At 34.8% G+C, this 16,180-nt stretch overlaps 1 protein-coding gene across 4 annotated transcripts in view; it reads left to right on the top strand.

Annotated features, from left to right (window-relative positions):
- The window catches only part of CSMD3 (CUB and Sushi multiple domains 3), a 549,229-nt gene that overhangs the window by 274,036 nt on the left and 259,013 nt on the right, over nucleotides 1-16,180 (top strand). For all 4 annotated transcript variants that reach the window (XM_031591144.2, XM_031591143.2, XM_031591142.2 and 1 more), the window contains one exon: nucleotides 4,345-4,466. In XM_031591144.2, the coding sequence (XP_031447004.1) occupies nucleotides 4,345-4,466 (122 nt within the window). The remainder of the gene's footprint in view (nucleotides 1-4,344; nucleotides 4,467-16,180) is intronic.

Here is a 16,180-nt window from a genome sequence, read left to right as displayed (position 1 = left end):
AAAAATGAATTTTTTTTTTCTGTGACTACAATACATCTGAATCCAGATGGATTACTGTAAGAAAACTGTTTTTCAAACAAATGTACTGATTTATAAATGTATTTTACTGATCTGCTGCTGTTGTCATTGAGTCAGTAAATTAACTGCTCTTAGATTTAAAGGAGTGAGTTCAGTAGACGTTTATGCCCATAAGCTGTTAGTATGTATATAATAATGTTTGTTTTTAAAGATGTTAGACATTCATGTCTCTATGCTTATGCATTTCCAAATTCTATATAAAATATTCAGAAGCACAGTCAGAACTAATCTTCAAACACATATATTATCTTCATAGGAATGAAATCTAATTCATGCTTTTAGATCAGTTCTGAAAGAAAAATAAAGCAAATTCTAGATAAGCCATAGTGAACCAGATCCAGGAATTAAACCTGCCAATAATTCAGCTGTCAAACTGCATATAACGTGTAATCTTTGCTTGAAATGTAAGTTAATACATTTCTCAGGTGGTCATGTTTGCTTCAATTTTTACACCCACATACTCTTTTTTTTTTTTTTTTTTTTTTTTTTTTTTTTTTTGACAGAGGTTAATAACATGACAACCTCTGGAAACTGTTAATCCATTTTCTCATCTCTCTTAGTTAAAAATGCAGATCATAGAGATAAATTCAACTGAAATCTTTCGAATCTTTATTTGATTAGTAGATGGGTAGTAGACCTGCCTATTTTTAACAATTTTGCAGCTTTCAGTTTGTATGTAAACTTTGCTCATGTTAAATAGATTATACTCATATGAAGAACTTCATAAACCTTCTCAGTCAGTACTTCCAAAATTCAGTGAAAACAGTTTATTTTTTCAGCTACTTTACTTACTCCTTACACTGCTGTAAGAATCATCACAGAATCATAAGAAGCACTTCATAATTTGGTGAACTATCTTGTGAGCAACTACTTGAGTTCAGAAGGATGGACAAAAAAATGTCTTATAAGTTATAGGAAATAGTTACAGATTTCAATAAATAAAGCAGAGAGTTTAAGTAGACCACTTATGTCCTGGAGAGATTTTCAAATAATCTCTAAAAGCTAACAAAAATTCATATTAGTTTTGCAAGTATACACTATACTGCTCATAGTTGGCAACCCATTCAAAGACTGCAGTGATTAAGAAAGAGTCTTCATACGATCACAGGCAGAGGGAAGAAACTTGTGATGCCTATGGAGATAGACAACCAGTAACGTAATAAAAGAAAAATTGTAATATTGAATGAGAAAATACAGTATTGATGTTTAGAGTAGATAAATTGATGAGTAAAGAAATAAAATGTAAGCATGTTATGTAATGTAGCAGAACATTAGTTTCAGTACTAGTTTATGAACTACTACTAGTTGTTACTGGGCAGAAAGTAGTCTGATATGCACCAAAAAAACGCCCATAAATTGGATCTGTTCCTCAGTCACTTGAAAAATGCAATAAAATCAGTCAAATAATTCTATAGTCATTAAAATTTTAGAACTGTACTTTTTCTCCTTTTAACTCAAAAAAGTTTCAGTATCAGCCCATAATATTTATTTACTTTATGTTGTTATTCATGTTCTCTTTAACTTTAGAAAAGACATTTACAGTGGGATCGAGTGAATGTTCAGTCAGCTTGTGTAAGACATCAAGCTGTGTGGTGCAGTCAACTTGCCTGAGGGATGAGATGCCATTCAAAGAGATCTAGAAAAGCTCAAGAAGTGGGCCCAGGTGGACTTAATGAGATTCAGTAATCCAAATGCAATGTCTTGCACCTGGGTTGTGGCAACTCCTGTTATCTGTACAAGCTCAGAGATGTAAGGATGGAGCACAGCCCTGCTGAAAAGAACTTATGGGTACTGGTGGATGGTAAACTGGACATGATCCAGCAGTGTGCTCTCACAGTCTGGAAAGCCAACAGTATCCTGGACTGCATCCAAAGAAGCATGGTCATCAGATTTAAGGAGGTGATCATGCCCTTCTTCTCTGCACTTGTGAGATCACACCTGGACTACTATGTACAGTTGCTTCAGTAGAGGAGAGACATGGATCTGTCAGAATAAGTGCAGAAGAGGACCATAGAAAAGTTTTAAGGGTTGGAACACCTCCCCTGGACAGGGTGAGAGAGCTGGGTCTTACAAGCCTGGAGAAAAGAAGGCTCCAGAGGGACCTGAGAGCAGCCTTTCAGTATTTGAAGGAAGGCTATAAGAAAAGGACAGACTCTTTAGCAGGGTCTATTGTGGTACAACAAGGGGAAAATGGTTTCAAGCTTAAAGAGAGATGTAGATTGGATGTAAGAAAAACATTTTTACAGTAAGGATAATGAGGCATTGGAACAGGTTGCCCAGACAGATGGTGGATATCCCATTCTTGCAGACATTCAGGGTCAGGCTGGATGGGGCTCTGAGCAAGTTGATCTAGCTGTGGATGTCCCTGATCATTGAAGGAGAGTTGGATTAAACGACCTTTTAAAGGTCCCTTCCAACTGATAAGAATTCTATAATTCTATGATATCAAAAGCTTTCCTACATTGTAAATAAATACAACAGATGACATCATCCTTGTAGCTTCTTATAGTTGTATTTGTATTTTCAAGTGAAATAAGTCTAATTTTTGATCATTTGTTCCTTAATCAGAGTTCACAAAATCAAATATTTTTGATTTGTGATTATTTCTTATTTATTTTTATTTCAGAATATACTGTTGCTTCTGGAAAGAAAAGGGTTATAAGGAGCAACTGAGGGACTGGGGTTGTTTTGTCTGGAGAAAAGGAAGGTAAAGGGAGAACTTATCACACTCTAACATTAGAAAGGAGGTTGCAGTGAGAAACATGTCTGTCTCTTTTCTCAGGTGATGAGTGAAAGGAAATGAGGAAACGTTCTCAGTTTGTCCAAGGGGATGTTTGGATTGGACATTAGGGAGAATTCCTTCATGGGAAGTGTGATCAAGCATTGGAATGGGCTGCCCAGGGAAGCGGTAGTTCAACCATGCAAAAGGTTGATTGTTGAACTTGATGATCAGGAAGGTCTTTTCCAGGACAGATGATTCATGTGTAAATGTAGTGTAGGTTGGTTTGAAACAATGAAGAAATTGTGTGCTTGACCACACTGGATTATCTTCTCTAGTAATCTTTAGTAATCTTCATTTTTTCTACTGCTTGAAGGTATTTTAAATTGTTTAGTATATGAAGGGAAAGAAAGTCACAGTAATCAATTGTCAATATTGTTTTCCTGTTATTGCAGAAAGTTGCTTTTTTTGTTTGTTTGTTTGTTTGTTTGTTTGTTTTTTGTTTTTTAATGTTCTAAGTATTTATGTACAAATTTGAATGGTGAAAAAAATGATACATACATAATTCACACTTGGAACTACATTTTTTCTTCAAGATCCTTTCCAACTCAAATAATTCTATGACTCTGTGATTCCATGTAATCATTCTATGATAATTCTTTAAACAGGGTCAACTTTACTAGATTTTCACATGGCTGCAAATGTTACATGCAGGAGTGTAACATCTGTATACTAGTAGAAATGAAGTCTAGAGATTAAGTGTCTTTGTTAGTCTTTTTTTTCCCTTTACAGAGTAGTTAGCTGTGTGCTTTCATTCTGAAAAAAATTCTTTCTGGTGGTTAATGGGGAAAAAAGACAAACCATTATGACTCTGTAGTAAAAATTACACCATTTCTGTCCTTTGAGTTCTTTGCTATGTTAGATGCAACATAAAGTGAATAATACTCTTGGTCTTGGTGGCTGGTTTTGCTGTTGTTTTTTTTATTTGTTTGCTTTCTTTTTTTATGATGTGCTACTGTAAATAAACATACAGATTTCAATTTGTAACTAAATGTCATTTGTAATCTTTAAAAATAGATAGCAATATTTTGATTAAGACTTTTACATATTTCTTTAAAATTTCCTGGAGAAATGCTGATATTTTCACAAACCAATGTATAAACAACAAAAAAAAAAAGATGAGAGTAATCTTTGTGTTCTATCAATTCTTAGTGTAGATAACAATATAAGCTTCTTAAATTCTTCTTAACAACTCAAATCTAAGTGGTTTTTGTTTTCTTTTTTAAATAGGCAGAACAATTTCTCTTATTTCACTCTAAGAGCATATTAGGTTTTTTTTTTTTTTAAAAAAAAGAAAAGATTGGACACAAAAGCAAGTGTCTTTATTGTGCTAGAATAAATATGAGTCATTCTATTGTCTTGTACTGGTTCTACTTGTGCTCAATAATATTTTAATCCTTTTTCATCTCAATTAAATTAGAGCTTGTTTTATTAAGTTGCTGCATGCATTTCAAATGTTAATTAAAAAAATAAATTTCTTTTTGCAGTTAAAACTTGTGGATCCAATCTTCAGGGTCCTGGTGGTACTTTCACATCACCCAATTTTCCATTCCAGTATGACAGCAATGCTCAGTGTGTGTGGGTCATCACAGCTGTCAATATTAATAAGGTAAGTTTAAATCTCTGTCTTTGTTTTAAAAAATAAAAATAATCCACCACAGAAACATCTATGATCATGACATTTGTTACTAACGTGATTTGGTTCCACAGTTCCTCAGTCCATTTGCAATATTTGGTGCATGGCATACATTTCTAAGAAATGTAAATGTAAAAAAGCAATTACCAAACAGTATGGAACAGTTTAATGTTTCCACAAATCCTATGTTAGTGTCAGTAGAGATGAACTGTGTGCAACACTGTTTTCATTGATTTCTTCCTTAGACTATGTGAGAAGTCCCTGAAGTTGATGCACTCACTTCGTGAAGGAGAATTATAAAAATGTATAATTTATTCACTGTCTGAGCCATTGTACTGAAATCCCATACACTTCATACCTGCAGTTTAAATCAAAGCACAAGGAGCTTTACTAGTGCTAGATGATCCAAAGTAAAGCAATAAAGGTAACTTAGGACGCTTGCTCTCCTTAGTTTTAAGACCTAGACACCTGGCAGCAATGGCTATATTCTCTTTCTTAGGATATGACTTCATCTGATTTGAGATTAATAGACTTGTTTAAAAGTAATAAAAATAAATTAGCAGTATGACTGTAATGTTTTAAAAAAGACTCTCAGTGTCTGTTTTTGCTGCTATAGGAATACATTCTGCCTCCTAATTTCTGTCCTATGTTGACATCTACTTCACAGTACATGAATGGAGGCCTCAAAGGCCTACCCATCTATGCCTGGGTTAGAGAACTCAGTGAAAATTTGATTCCATTTCAGAAGCCATTTATCTATATTGTTAGATTTCTCTAGCAATTTCCCTAAGAAGGGAAATTTAGGTTAGATGTTAGGAAAAAATTCTTTACTCAGAGGATGAGGAGGCACAGAAACAGTTTGCTCAAAGAAGCTGAATATACATCAACACTGGTGTTCCAAGGCAGATTAGATGGGACCCTGAGCAGCCTGAGTTAGTGGGTGGCAACTCTGTCTTTTGCAAGGAGGTTGGAAGTCAGTGATCTTTAAGGTACTGTCCAATCCAAAGCAATCTATTAGCACTTGACTGTGTAATATGTAGGTTGCTCAAAAAGTAGTCACGTATTTATTTCCAGGGAAATTACAACAGATAGAAAAAGCACAATAAAACTATTTGATAGAGAAAATTCTCAGCTACAAAACACTATTTTTACAGTTATCACCATTAACTATGCACTTTTTCCAGTGATGAACAGAAGTCTGCATGCTGCACTCATAGAAATCTGCACCATGGCGTTTCTTCATCGCTGTCGCCACTTCTGAAATGTACCATCCATCACCTCTGTTTGGTCTCTACAAATTTTCAGGAAATGTTGATGAATGTCAGTGGGTGCAATAGAGGAATTCACCTTCATACACATTTCCATGTTAGATGCCATTTTGCCAGTCTGTCACATGGCAAATGGCAACAAAATATATTGGAATATATATTGGTAAAGTTCAATATCTACTACCATACCACCAATATCCTCCTCTGGATCAATATATTAAAATAAGAAGCGTTACTTTTGGAGCAGCCCTCATAGATGATTAAAATGTGTCAGGATGTCTTAAAAGACGATGAAGAGAGCAATGGTGCTCTGCCTCTCAGGTGATATTGTGTATTTACAGTTTCTGAAAATTTTTCATAGTTCAAAGGTAATATGTTGAATGTTTATACATTCTTCCAATGGTAGAATCAGAATTTTAAGTTCACAAGCTGATAAGTACCATCTGAAAAATCTCAGGTGGCTCCAGTGTTAAGATATTAATGACTTGAAGGTATTTAAAACTTAAATTCTTAGACAGATATGTTTGTGTCCTCCCAACCCTTCTGCCTCTCACATCTTCCACAGAACCTCAGTTGAGTCAAAACCTGAGTGTATCACATGCTACTTGTGCTTATGAGACTTTGCAAGTAAGATGCAGTGGTGATCAACAATATTTCAACCAATATACATGCATGTGTGGCTGTAGCATCCCAGTGATTACTGGTAAAGAAAAGGGACTTAAAAAAATTAATAGAAGACAATGCAATTGATGCTAGCAACTCACATTTTATGAAATATCTTATCATTGTACAACAAGAAAATCTATGAGTGAAAGCTTTAGAAATCATCATCAAATTTCATGAACTCCAAGATCTAGAGTCATCACTAATTCCAGAAGTTCTTTAAAAGTTTGAATGCTGATTTTGAGGATATCATTTATTTTTTTGATGTAAATGAAGTGGCTAAGTCAGAGTAATGTGCTAAAAAAATTTTAGGATTTGCAAGATGAAATCAAGTCATTTATGGAATAAAAAGAAAATTTGTGCCTGAATTTGAAGATGAAAAATGACTCGCAGATTTAGCATTTTTGGTGGATTTGCCTACTCATGTTATATGTGGGTCTTCAAGATGAAAATCAACTTATCTGTGCTTTGTTTCAAACCCTAACAGAGTTCAAAATGAAACCTGAATTATGACAAGCTCAAGTTACAGCAAATAATTTCATGCATTTTGATACCTTGGCTAAACACAATCCTACGTACAGTAAAAATATGCAGCTTTGCTTTCTATTTTGATGAAGGAATTAGAGGATAGATATCAAGATTTCTGAAAAAATCATCAATTTCTTGGTATATTTGTGACTCCAATTTCAGTTGATATAAATACATTACCTGCAAATTTTCAAATGGAACGTATAGAGTTGCAATCAGAAATTCAACTAAAAAATCTGACCATGTCTCTTTACTAGACTTTTATGAGACCTGTTTTACCAGAGAAAGTACTTCTTGCTTCACCTCGCTTCACAATTACTTCTTATTCATGTCATTTCTTTTAGGCAGTATGTACACTGTGAAGAATTATTTTCAAGGATGAAGCAGATGATTAGTATAATTAGATAAAAAATATGTAAGGAACATCTTAAGGACTTACTAAAAATTGAAAACACTTCCACATTGATGCATTAGTTTCACAAAAACAAGGTCAAATATCCCATTAGTTTTTTTGGTTTTGTTGCCAACTTTTTTTGTTTTAGTAAAAAATAAAACTAAAATATACATTAAGTATATCATGTAATTTATATGCATTCACTCAATGCAGCCCAGGCTAGCCAAAAGGTTAGATGCCCATGATCTAAATCAGCCACCCTGACATGAAATTTTTCACTGGATGAGATTACTTGAAGCCCTTAAAGTCCAAACTGATTTTCAGTTCTTTTAGGTAGAAGACATCTGCTTCTGTGGGCAACCTATTTTAATGTTTCGCTGCATCAAGTAGTGAAGTCAGCAGGTTCACAGTCATGGAATGGCTGAAATTTGAAAGGACCTCCAAAGGTCATCTTTTCCAGCCACTCCTCAAGCAGGGTGTGCAATAGTCTGGATGATTTTTTAATATCTCTGAGAAACAAAACTCCACAGCCTCTCTAGGTGACCTGTTCCAATACTCGATCATGTTCACAGTGAAAAAATGTTTTCTTCTGTTTAGATAGGACTTCCTGTGTTTGTTTCAGTTTGTGTCATCGCTTTTTTTCCTATCACTGGACAATTAACTGAATTAGTCTGGCTCCATTTTTGTTACACACTTCCTTCTGAGCCTTCTTCAGACTAAGCAGCCCCAGCTCTAGTAGCTATTCCTGATGTGCTCCAGTCCCTTAATCCTCTAACAATTTCTTTTGTAGAACTCACTACAGTAGCTCCATGGAAGTGTGTATCTTAGGCTTGCTCGTCTTTCTCTCAAAATAAGAGTCCGAGTTATTTTATCTGTATAAATTCCAGTTCTAATAAAAACAAAATAAGTCTCCTCTTTAGTCACCTGGAATAATTGAAATAAAAGATTTTCTTAAATTTTAAAAATGCTAACATCGGATATTTTTTTGAAACTGTAAATACAATTGCATAGTGTATTAGCATAGCATGAAAACTGTTCCAGGCTGTGACTGATAAAGATGCCTAAGTATAAACTCATTTTTGAAGTTCTGGGTAGATCCATGCTGGTCCAGTAAAATATTTCAGTGCATGCATTATTTGCTTTTATTTAATTAATGCATATATATTTAACTTTCCTCTTATGCATATAAACACTGTATAATACATAATATTAAAGATATAGTATAAGAGTGAAAACTATAGTAAAGGACTATTCACTTGTTTTAAACTACAAACTAAGTACAGACATAAACAGGAATGCCTCTTGATGGATGGTGCAACAGACTTATTATGTCAGAAAAGACAATGAGAAGAAAATCTAAATTGATCAAGGTATCAGTAATAACACTATACTTATTTCAAAACATGAATGTTGGGAATAGTTCCTACCCTTCACTGGTGCAATGCTGAAATCAATAAACTCTGAAAAGTCTAAAACTCGCCATGGGCAAACTACAGTGCCAGTCCTGTTTATTATAGATAAGTTTACATGTGTTCCAGCACTATCCAAAAAATACTGTTCTTTCCATGCTTTTGGTTAGACATAATTTTGATACTGCAATGAAACTCAGACTTAAGGATAATTAGAGAGTTTCTGAAATAATTGATAGATAAAAGATTTAAATGTTATCTGAAACAACATTTAGATATGTTTATAGTTTTGGATATAAGTAGAAAAATGTGGATAACGCTGATTAGAGGAACATTACTTAACTCCTTAAAACAAAATGAGATGGTTTTACAAGTTACATCACATTCTTCTTAGCATATATTGAGTAATCCACAAATATATAGCTTTTACATACATAATCACCAGTTAAGAGTTTTCAGTTTTGAGTGAGGTTAACATTATATGTACGTCCTGAACATAACAGTGTTTGCCTTGCATTACTCTTAAAAAGCATAACTTTTTTGATGTTTCCCTGAAGTAAAAAATGTTGTTGATATTTTTGAACAACAATGAATGAAGATTACCAATTAGAAGTTTTTTATAATGACTACAGCAAGTAATAACACAGTGTTCAATGTAAATACTGATATTTACTATATTCCATACAATTCTTTACATAAAGTAAATTAAATGTCTTTACTGATGATTTGGATAAGAAATTGAGCATACACTCAGTAAGTTTGCAGATGACATCAAGTTGGAAGGATGTGCTGATGTGCCCAAGAGTAGGAAGGCCTTTCAGAGGGATTCAGACAGCCTGAATGAATGAACTGAGGCCAATGGAATGAAATTCAATCAGCCCAAGTGCCAAGTTCTGCACTTTGATCAAAACAACCCCACACAATGCTACAGGCTTGGGGCAGAGTAGCTGGAAAGCTGCATGGAGGAAAAAGATCTGAAAGTGTTGAGAACAGGCTGAAGGAGCTGGGCATGTTCAGCCTAGAGAAAAGAAGGCTGCGGGGTGACCTCATTGCAGCATTTCAGTACCTAAAGGGAGCCTATAAACAGGAGGGAAATCAACTCTTTGAAAGGGTAGATAACTGCAGGTCGAGGGGAAACGGTTTTAAGTTGAGGGAAGGGAGATTTAGGTTGGACGTCAGGGGGAAATTCTTTACAGAGAGAGTGGTGAGGTACTGGAACAGGATGTCCAGAGATGCCCCGTCCCTGGAGGTGTTCAAGGCCAGATTGGATGGGGCCCTGGGCAGCCTGGTCTGGTATTAGGTGGGAAGGTTGGTGGCCCTGCATTTGGCAGGGGAGTTGGAGATTCATGATCCTTGACGTCCCTTCCAACCCTGGCCATTCTGTGATTCTGTGATTCTGTGTTGGTCAGCACTTGGCTGAACATGAGCCAGTAGTGTGTCCAGGTGGCCAAAAAGCTAACAACATCCTAGCTTGCATCAGAAATAGAGTATCCAGTACTGCCACGGAAGTGATCATTCCCCTGTACTCAGCACTGATAAGGCTGCACCTTGAGTACTGTGTTCAGTTCAGTTCTGGGCCCCTCATTATAGAAAAGACATTGAGGCTCTTGAGTCTGTCCAGAAAAGGGCAAGAAACCTGGTGAAGGGTCTAGAAACATGAGACTTCATGAGATGAGTCCTCATAGCTCTCTGTAACTCTCTGAAAGGGTCAGTCTCTTCTCCCAGGTAACAGCAATTGGAGTTGTACCAGGGGAGGCTCAGACTGGATATTGGGAAGAATTTGTTTTTAGAATGAGTGATCAGGTACTGAAACAAGGTGGCCAAGGAAGTAATGGAGTCACCATACTTTGTGGTGTTTAAAGAAAGGGTAGATGCATTACTCACAGCCATGGCTTAGTGGGCAAGATTGATGGTAGATGAACAGTGGACTAGATGATCTTAGAAGTCTTTTCCAACCTTAATGATTATTTGATTCTATAATTCTATGAGTCTATAAAAATATATTAAAAAATGCGATTATTCTGAGGGAGAAAGCAGTAGATGAAAGACGCTCATTTTTAGCTCAGTATAAATCAGAAGTCTTTTACCAGTGATAGTAAAAATTCTGTTTTCTGGACTTTGGTTAAACCTTGTTCATGTTGTTTGCTTAGCTTACATAATGTGGAATAAGAAAGTGTCAATTTAGATTCTTGATTTTTTCTTCAAAAGTATGGGCTTTAAATTTATCAGCCTAGATTTAATAACATACTAAAACTTCAGTACAATCATAACTTGGGATAAAGTTAAGCAGACTTTAAATCTTACACATTATACTTGTTAATTTTTTTCTAATCCACGATGACAGAAATACTGCAGAAAATGAAAGTGTTAGAATGACAGTCTTTCTGACAAATTTCAGACATTCAAACAAAATCTTTCACTGCAATGCATTAAGGAGAAAAATAAGTAAGACAGATTCTTTTAAAAAAGACCAAGATGTCTTCCAAAATTGTAAAGAAAAATTAAATATCTAAAATCATTATTAGATTTAGATGTATTAGAATACTAGGTCCTTGTTCTGTTCATTTTACTGGCAGAAACTTTTCAGGAAGAAACTTTTAATGATCATGCATTATGTTACTGTCCATTTCTCATCAACATATTTTAAATTTTACATTCAGTGTATTTAATACTTGAAAATATTCTTACTATCTTCCTAATTAGGTAAATGTATTCTGTAAAATATGCTCCAAAACTTTGCCCATGTTCACATTCCTTTTATCTGTTGCATGTTGAAATAATTTTGAAATCAATTATTACTTGTTTCTGAGAATTGAGGCTTATTCATTTTTTTGTTTATGTATACATATAAATATATATATATGCTTGGTCTTTCTGTCCATGTCAAATATTTTCTATTCAATTCTTTCTCTTAGAATCATAGAATCCTTTGAGATGGAAGGGAAATTTAAATGTCACCTAATCCACCCCCCCGTCAATAAACACGGACACCCACAGCCTTGCCCAGGGCATGATCCAGCCTCACCTTGAAAGTCTGAGAAATGGGGCATCCACCACATATCTGGGCAACCTGTTCCAGTGCCTCACCACCCTCACTGTAAAAGGCTTTTTCATTGTATCTTAAATCTACTCTCTTTAAACCATTTCCCCTTGTTCTATCACAAGAGAATCTACTGAAGAATCTGTCCCCTTCTTTCCTGTAGCTCCCCTTTAGATACTGAAAGGCTGCTATTAGGTCACCTCAGCCCGTCCTTGTAGAAGAGGTGTTCCATCATTTAGATAATTTTTGTCACCCTCCTCTGGATACACTCCAATGGGTCTGTATCTGTCCTGTATTGAGGATTCCATATCTGGACATAGTACTCCAGATGAGATCTCACTAGCGCAGAGCAGAGGGGCATATATCACCTCTCTCAATCTGCTGGCCGTGCTTCTTTGGATGCAAAGATACAGCACCGACCCCTGGAGGACACCACTTGTCACAGATCTCCATCCAGATACTGACCATTAACCTCTACTCTCTGAATTTGATGCTGCAATCAGTTCTTCATCCATCAAACAGTCCACACATCAAATCTGTATCTTTACAGTTTGGGGAGAAGGATGGTGTTAGGTACCATGCTAAACGCCTTATAAAGGCCTTACAAAGGCCTCTTCTCCTTCCTTGTGTCATAATGTTTTTTACATTCTCTAAAAGTTTCATCATTACATTTCTGAGTTTTTGTGCATTATTATGCAAAGACAAAATAAGTGAAACCAGTTCAGCAAAAAGCTGAATGTTTACATTTAACTTACCACAGCTGTGTTATCTCATTAACTATTGTCAGTGGAACATTTCCTAAGCGTGTTCTCAAGCATAAACTCAGTTGTCATCCATATTTATTCATGTTGACAGCATAAATTTCAGGCAGGCTGAGAACTTCGCCATGAAATCAAGTATTCATTTTATGAAGTCTGTTTTAATTAGGCTTATTGGAATAAACCATACTACAGATCTTCTTGCAATTGAATATCTCAAACTTGGCTTTTCCTAAGCTTAGTGTTTAGACGTAATGCAAGTGTTACAGTCAATGAAATGATCAGAAAAACAGAGAATACTTAAGCTCATACTTAACTATATATTTTAACCATAATTCAGGTTTGTTTGTTTTGTTTTGTTTTTCATTTTACTTTATGATTAAAAAAGTCTGGTACTGTATTGATCAGAAGGAGGTATTTTATTATATATGAAACTAGAAAGTGTGAACTGTCTTTGATCTGTTCAGAAGACATTCAATTTATTTTTAGTGTTAGTTTGTTTTAAATTGTTTAACAACATTTTGATCTGATAAAAAAAAAAATCAGTGATGTACATACCTTAGTTTTTTAAAAAAATCTTAGAAATACGTTTGGAGAAAAGGGAGATTGTCTCAATGGAATGAGAGCATAGAAGAGAATCCAAATATTTCTAAAACAGGAGATTACAGATTTGGCAGTGAGGGAATGTAATCAATTGATGAACAAGAGCAGTTGGAGTCAGAAGGTACATGCATGTGCTGTGGTTTTAGTATTGGAGTGAAACAGTAAAATGGGGAGGGGGAAAAAAACAATGCAGTTACAAATGGATTAATGATTTGTGTTTCCAACCTGCAATTTTACTATATCTCCATTTGTATTATAAAAGGAGATCAATTTTATAAATTATTGTAGATTTTACCTCACTAAACATTTTTTCTATGTTTCCATGACTGTATGAACCATGCCATCCTAATTTCAGCTGGGATCTTTTTCTTCCTAGTAGCTGCTATGGTGTTATGGATTTAGGATGAGAATAATGTTGATAACATACAGATGTTTTCGTTATTGCTGAGTGTTTTAACAGAGTCAAGGACTTCTCAGCTTCTCATGATGCCATGATAGCAAGGAGGCTTGAGGTGCCCAAAAAGCTGGGAGGGGACAGAACAAGCACAGCTGATCCAAGCTGGTGAAAGGGAGATTCTATACCATACAGGGCAGGGGATCTCCCACCTGTTGGAGGCTGTCTAGGCATTGGTCAGTGGGTAGTCAGCAATTGCATTGTGCATCACTTGTTTTATGTATACTTTTATCATTATTATTATTCTGCCCTATTAAACTGTCTTGATCTCTTTTTTGAGTTTTATCTTTTTTGCAGTTCTTTTCCCCTTCCCACTGGAGAAGAATGAGGGAACCTCAGCATGCTTAAACCACAATACTTATTTTACACCGTGAAAATATTATCTACCCATATGTAATATTTGAACCTACTTCAATAACTCAAACAGGAATAACTGCTTTTGTTTCAGTCACCAGTAATTTTAGATTCTATCCATAACCTGAAATTCACATATCAATTCCATCTTTAATTAGGTAGAATTAAAGACTGAATCTGAATTTTTGTTCAATTGGACTGTAAAGTGAATACAAACATAGCTAGAACTTTTTAAAAGACGTTGTATGTGGCCAAGAGACTTTCATAGGAAGTTTCCAATGCATACACTGTGAACAGGTGATAATTTTTAGTCTCTTTGTTTTATCAATTTTTGGCACAGAAATGTATCACTTTCCTCCACACTCGAGTTCACTTGGTTGCTCTTGTGAGTGATATTTATAGAAGTGTTCAACTCCACAAACACCTTTTTCTTTATTTTATGGAGAAATTGAACTATTTTGTTAGGGCTGTTTGTTTTCTGTGAAGGGTTTCCTGTAAAGACTTAATGTTAGGGTTAAAGATTCTTTGCACCACAATTTATTACTTACATTTAATTATATATTCTTTATGTTATGAGGTTAAATGACTGAGGGCTTTGAGATCTAAAAATACCTTTGAAGTCTGTGATGCAAAAAAAACCCAACCAAGCCAAAAAACACAAAGACAAGCAAAACAGATGATCAGGTACAAATAAGTCTGTCCTGTTGTAGCAAAAGAGACAATATTTTAATAGAGAAATTTAGATTATTCTGAAACAATCCTTCCATCCTTAAATAGTTTCTTGTGTCTGTATGATCATTCCATGATTAAGGAATAGAATTGTATGCTAAAAAGGGATTTTGCTTTATTATTCTAATCAAAATAATGATTTAAATTACCTCATACTATAAACTTAACCCAAAATATATTGTTAAAGTAAGGCAATAACTGCATTGTAAGTTTAAGCATGGGACATTGACATAAGTAAGGGATGAATATGAGTATCTTAAGATTGGTGTTATGAGTGACATCGCATGAAGTGTTCACTAACACTAAAAATAAGTGAGTAAATGAATGCAAACCTCATTGAAAAAAGAAATCTTAAGAGAAGCAGTCCCTCTCTCAAGAAGTTCAACATGTTTGTACTTTTGAAATTTATACTCATGTGAGAGTGACATTCATGCAAAGTAACATGGAAGAGACTGTTTTATAAGAAACATGAAGTATATTAAAAAATGCTAGATTAGAGAGGAGGACCCAGAGTTGGGAGTTTGGAATATTAACAGTTGTTTGAAAAGCTAAATGGACAGGTACTCTGCACTGCAACTGTAAACAATGATATTACTGAGAAAAAAATAAATACATATCCAAGCATTCTCATATACTGCCCCATAGCCTTCATGTATCTGGTGAAAATATAGGTCAAAACTAGACCAGTACTGTAAGTTTAAGTGCCGTAGGGGCCAAGTGTTGTCCGCCTCTGAGTTTATGGATCACAGCTTCAAGGCTAGGAAATCCACGTAGACTACATTTGGAAACTGATGTTAAATCTTGTCATTTAAATACTTTTGTGAAGAAGCCCACAAAACATCAATGTGAAATGCGAGTTCATTTATTTGAATGGTATTTACAAACATATATATAGGTTGCATGCTTCATTCAGCATTTATACATGCCTAAAAAAAAAAAACAAAACTTTTTTTTGACTTTTTTAAACTTTAAATTATTAGTCTTTTGATCTCTGGAACACTTTTTTTTTTTTTTATCTTAATTTTCAGAGATATTTCAAAAGTGTTTTCTACTCCCTGTTTATGTCCTGGTTACTGCTCTGAATCTGAATCTTGTCCTCTGATGAAAAATGTTATTCTATCCTAGGTCAGCTATATGCAACTTGGGACATACATTTGATTTTAAGAGTAGAAGCAAATTTTTCTTTACCCCATAAGTAAAAAAATATACATCTTCTCTTATATTTACCTAAAATCTAAGTTCCACTCATTTATTTCTTACATCACAGATCAAATACTACCCATACAGTGAGTCCTTCAACTAGCGTCACAGGAGACAACACGTTATTCTGACTACAGTCATCTTCATTTTTCTCACAGCTTTAGTAAAGAAGAAAGAGGAACATTTTTTAAGGGAGGGAGAGATTCTGTGCATCTCCATGTCATCTAACTTAAGTCAATAAAAGAGTGTCACAGTTGGTAAACCTTTTATTTTATACTGTCTCCACA

This window comes from Phasianus colchicus, chromosome 3 (genome assembly GCF_987193195.1).
Source record: "Phasianus colchicus chromosome 3, bPhaCol1.hap1.1, whole genome shotgun sequence".
NCBI classification, from domain to species: domain Eukaryota; kingdom Metazoa; phylum Chordata; class Aves; order Galliformes; family Phasianidae; genus Phasianus; species Phasianus colchicus.
The sequence above is the reverse complement of the archived record's forward strand: the minus strand, read 5'-3'. Positions and strand labels throughout refer to the sequence as shown.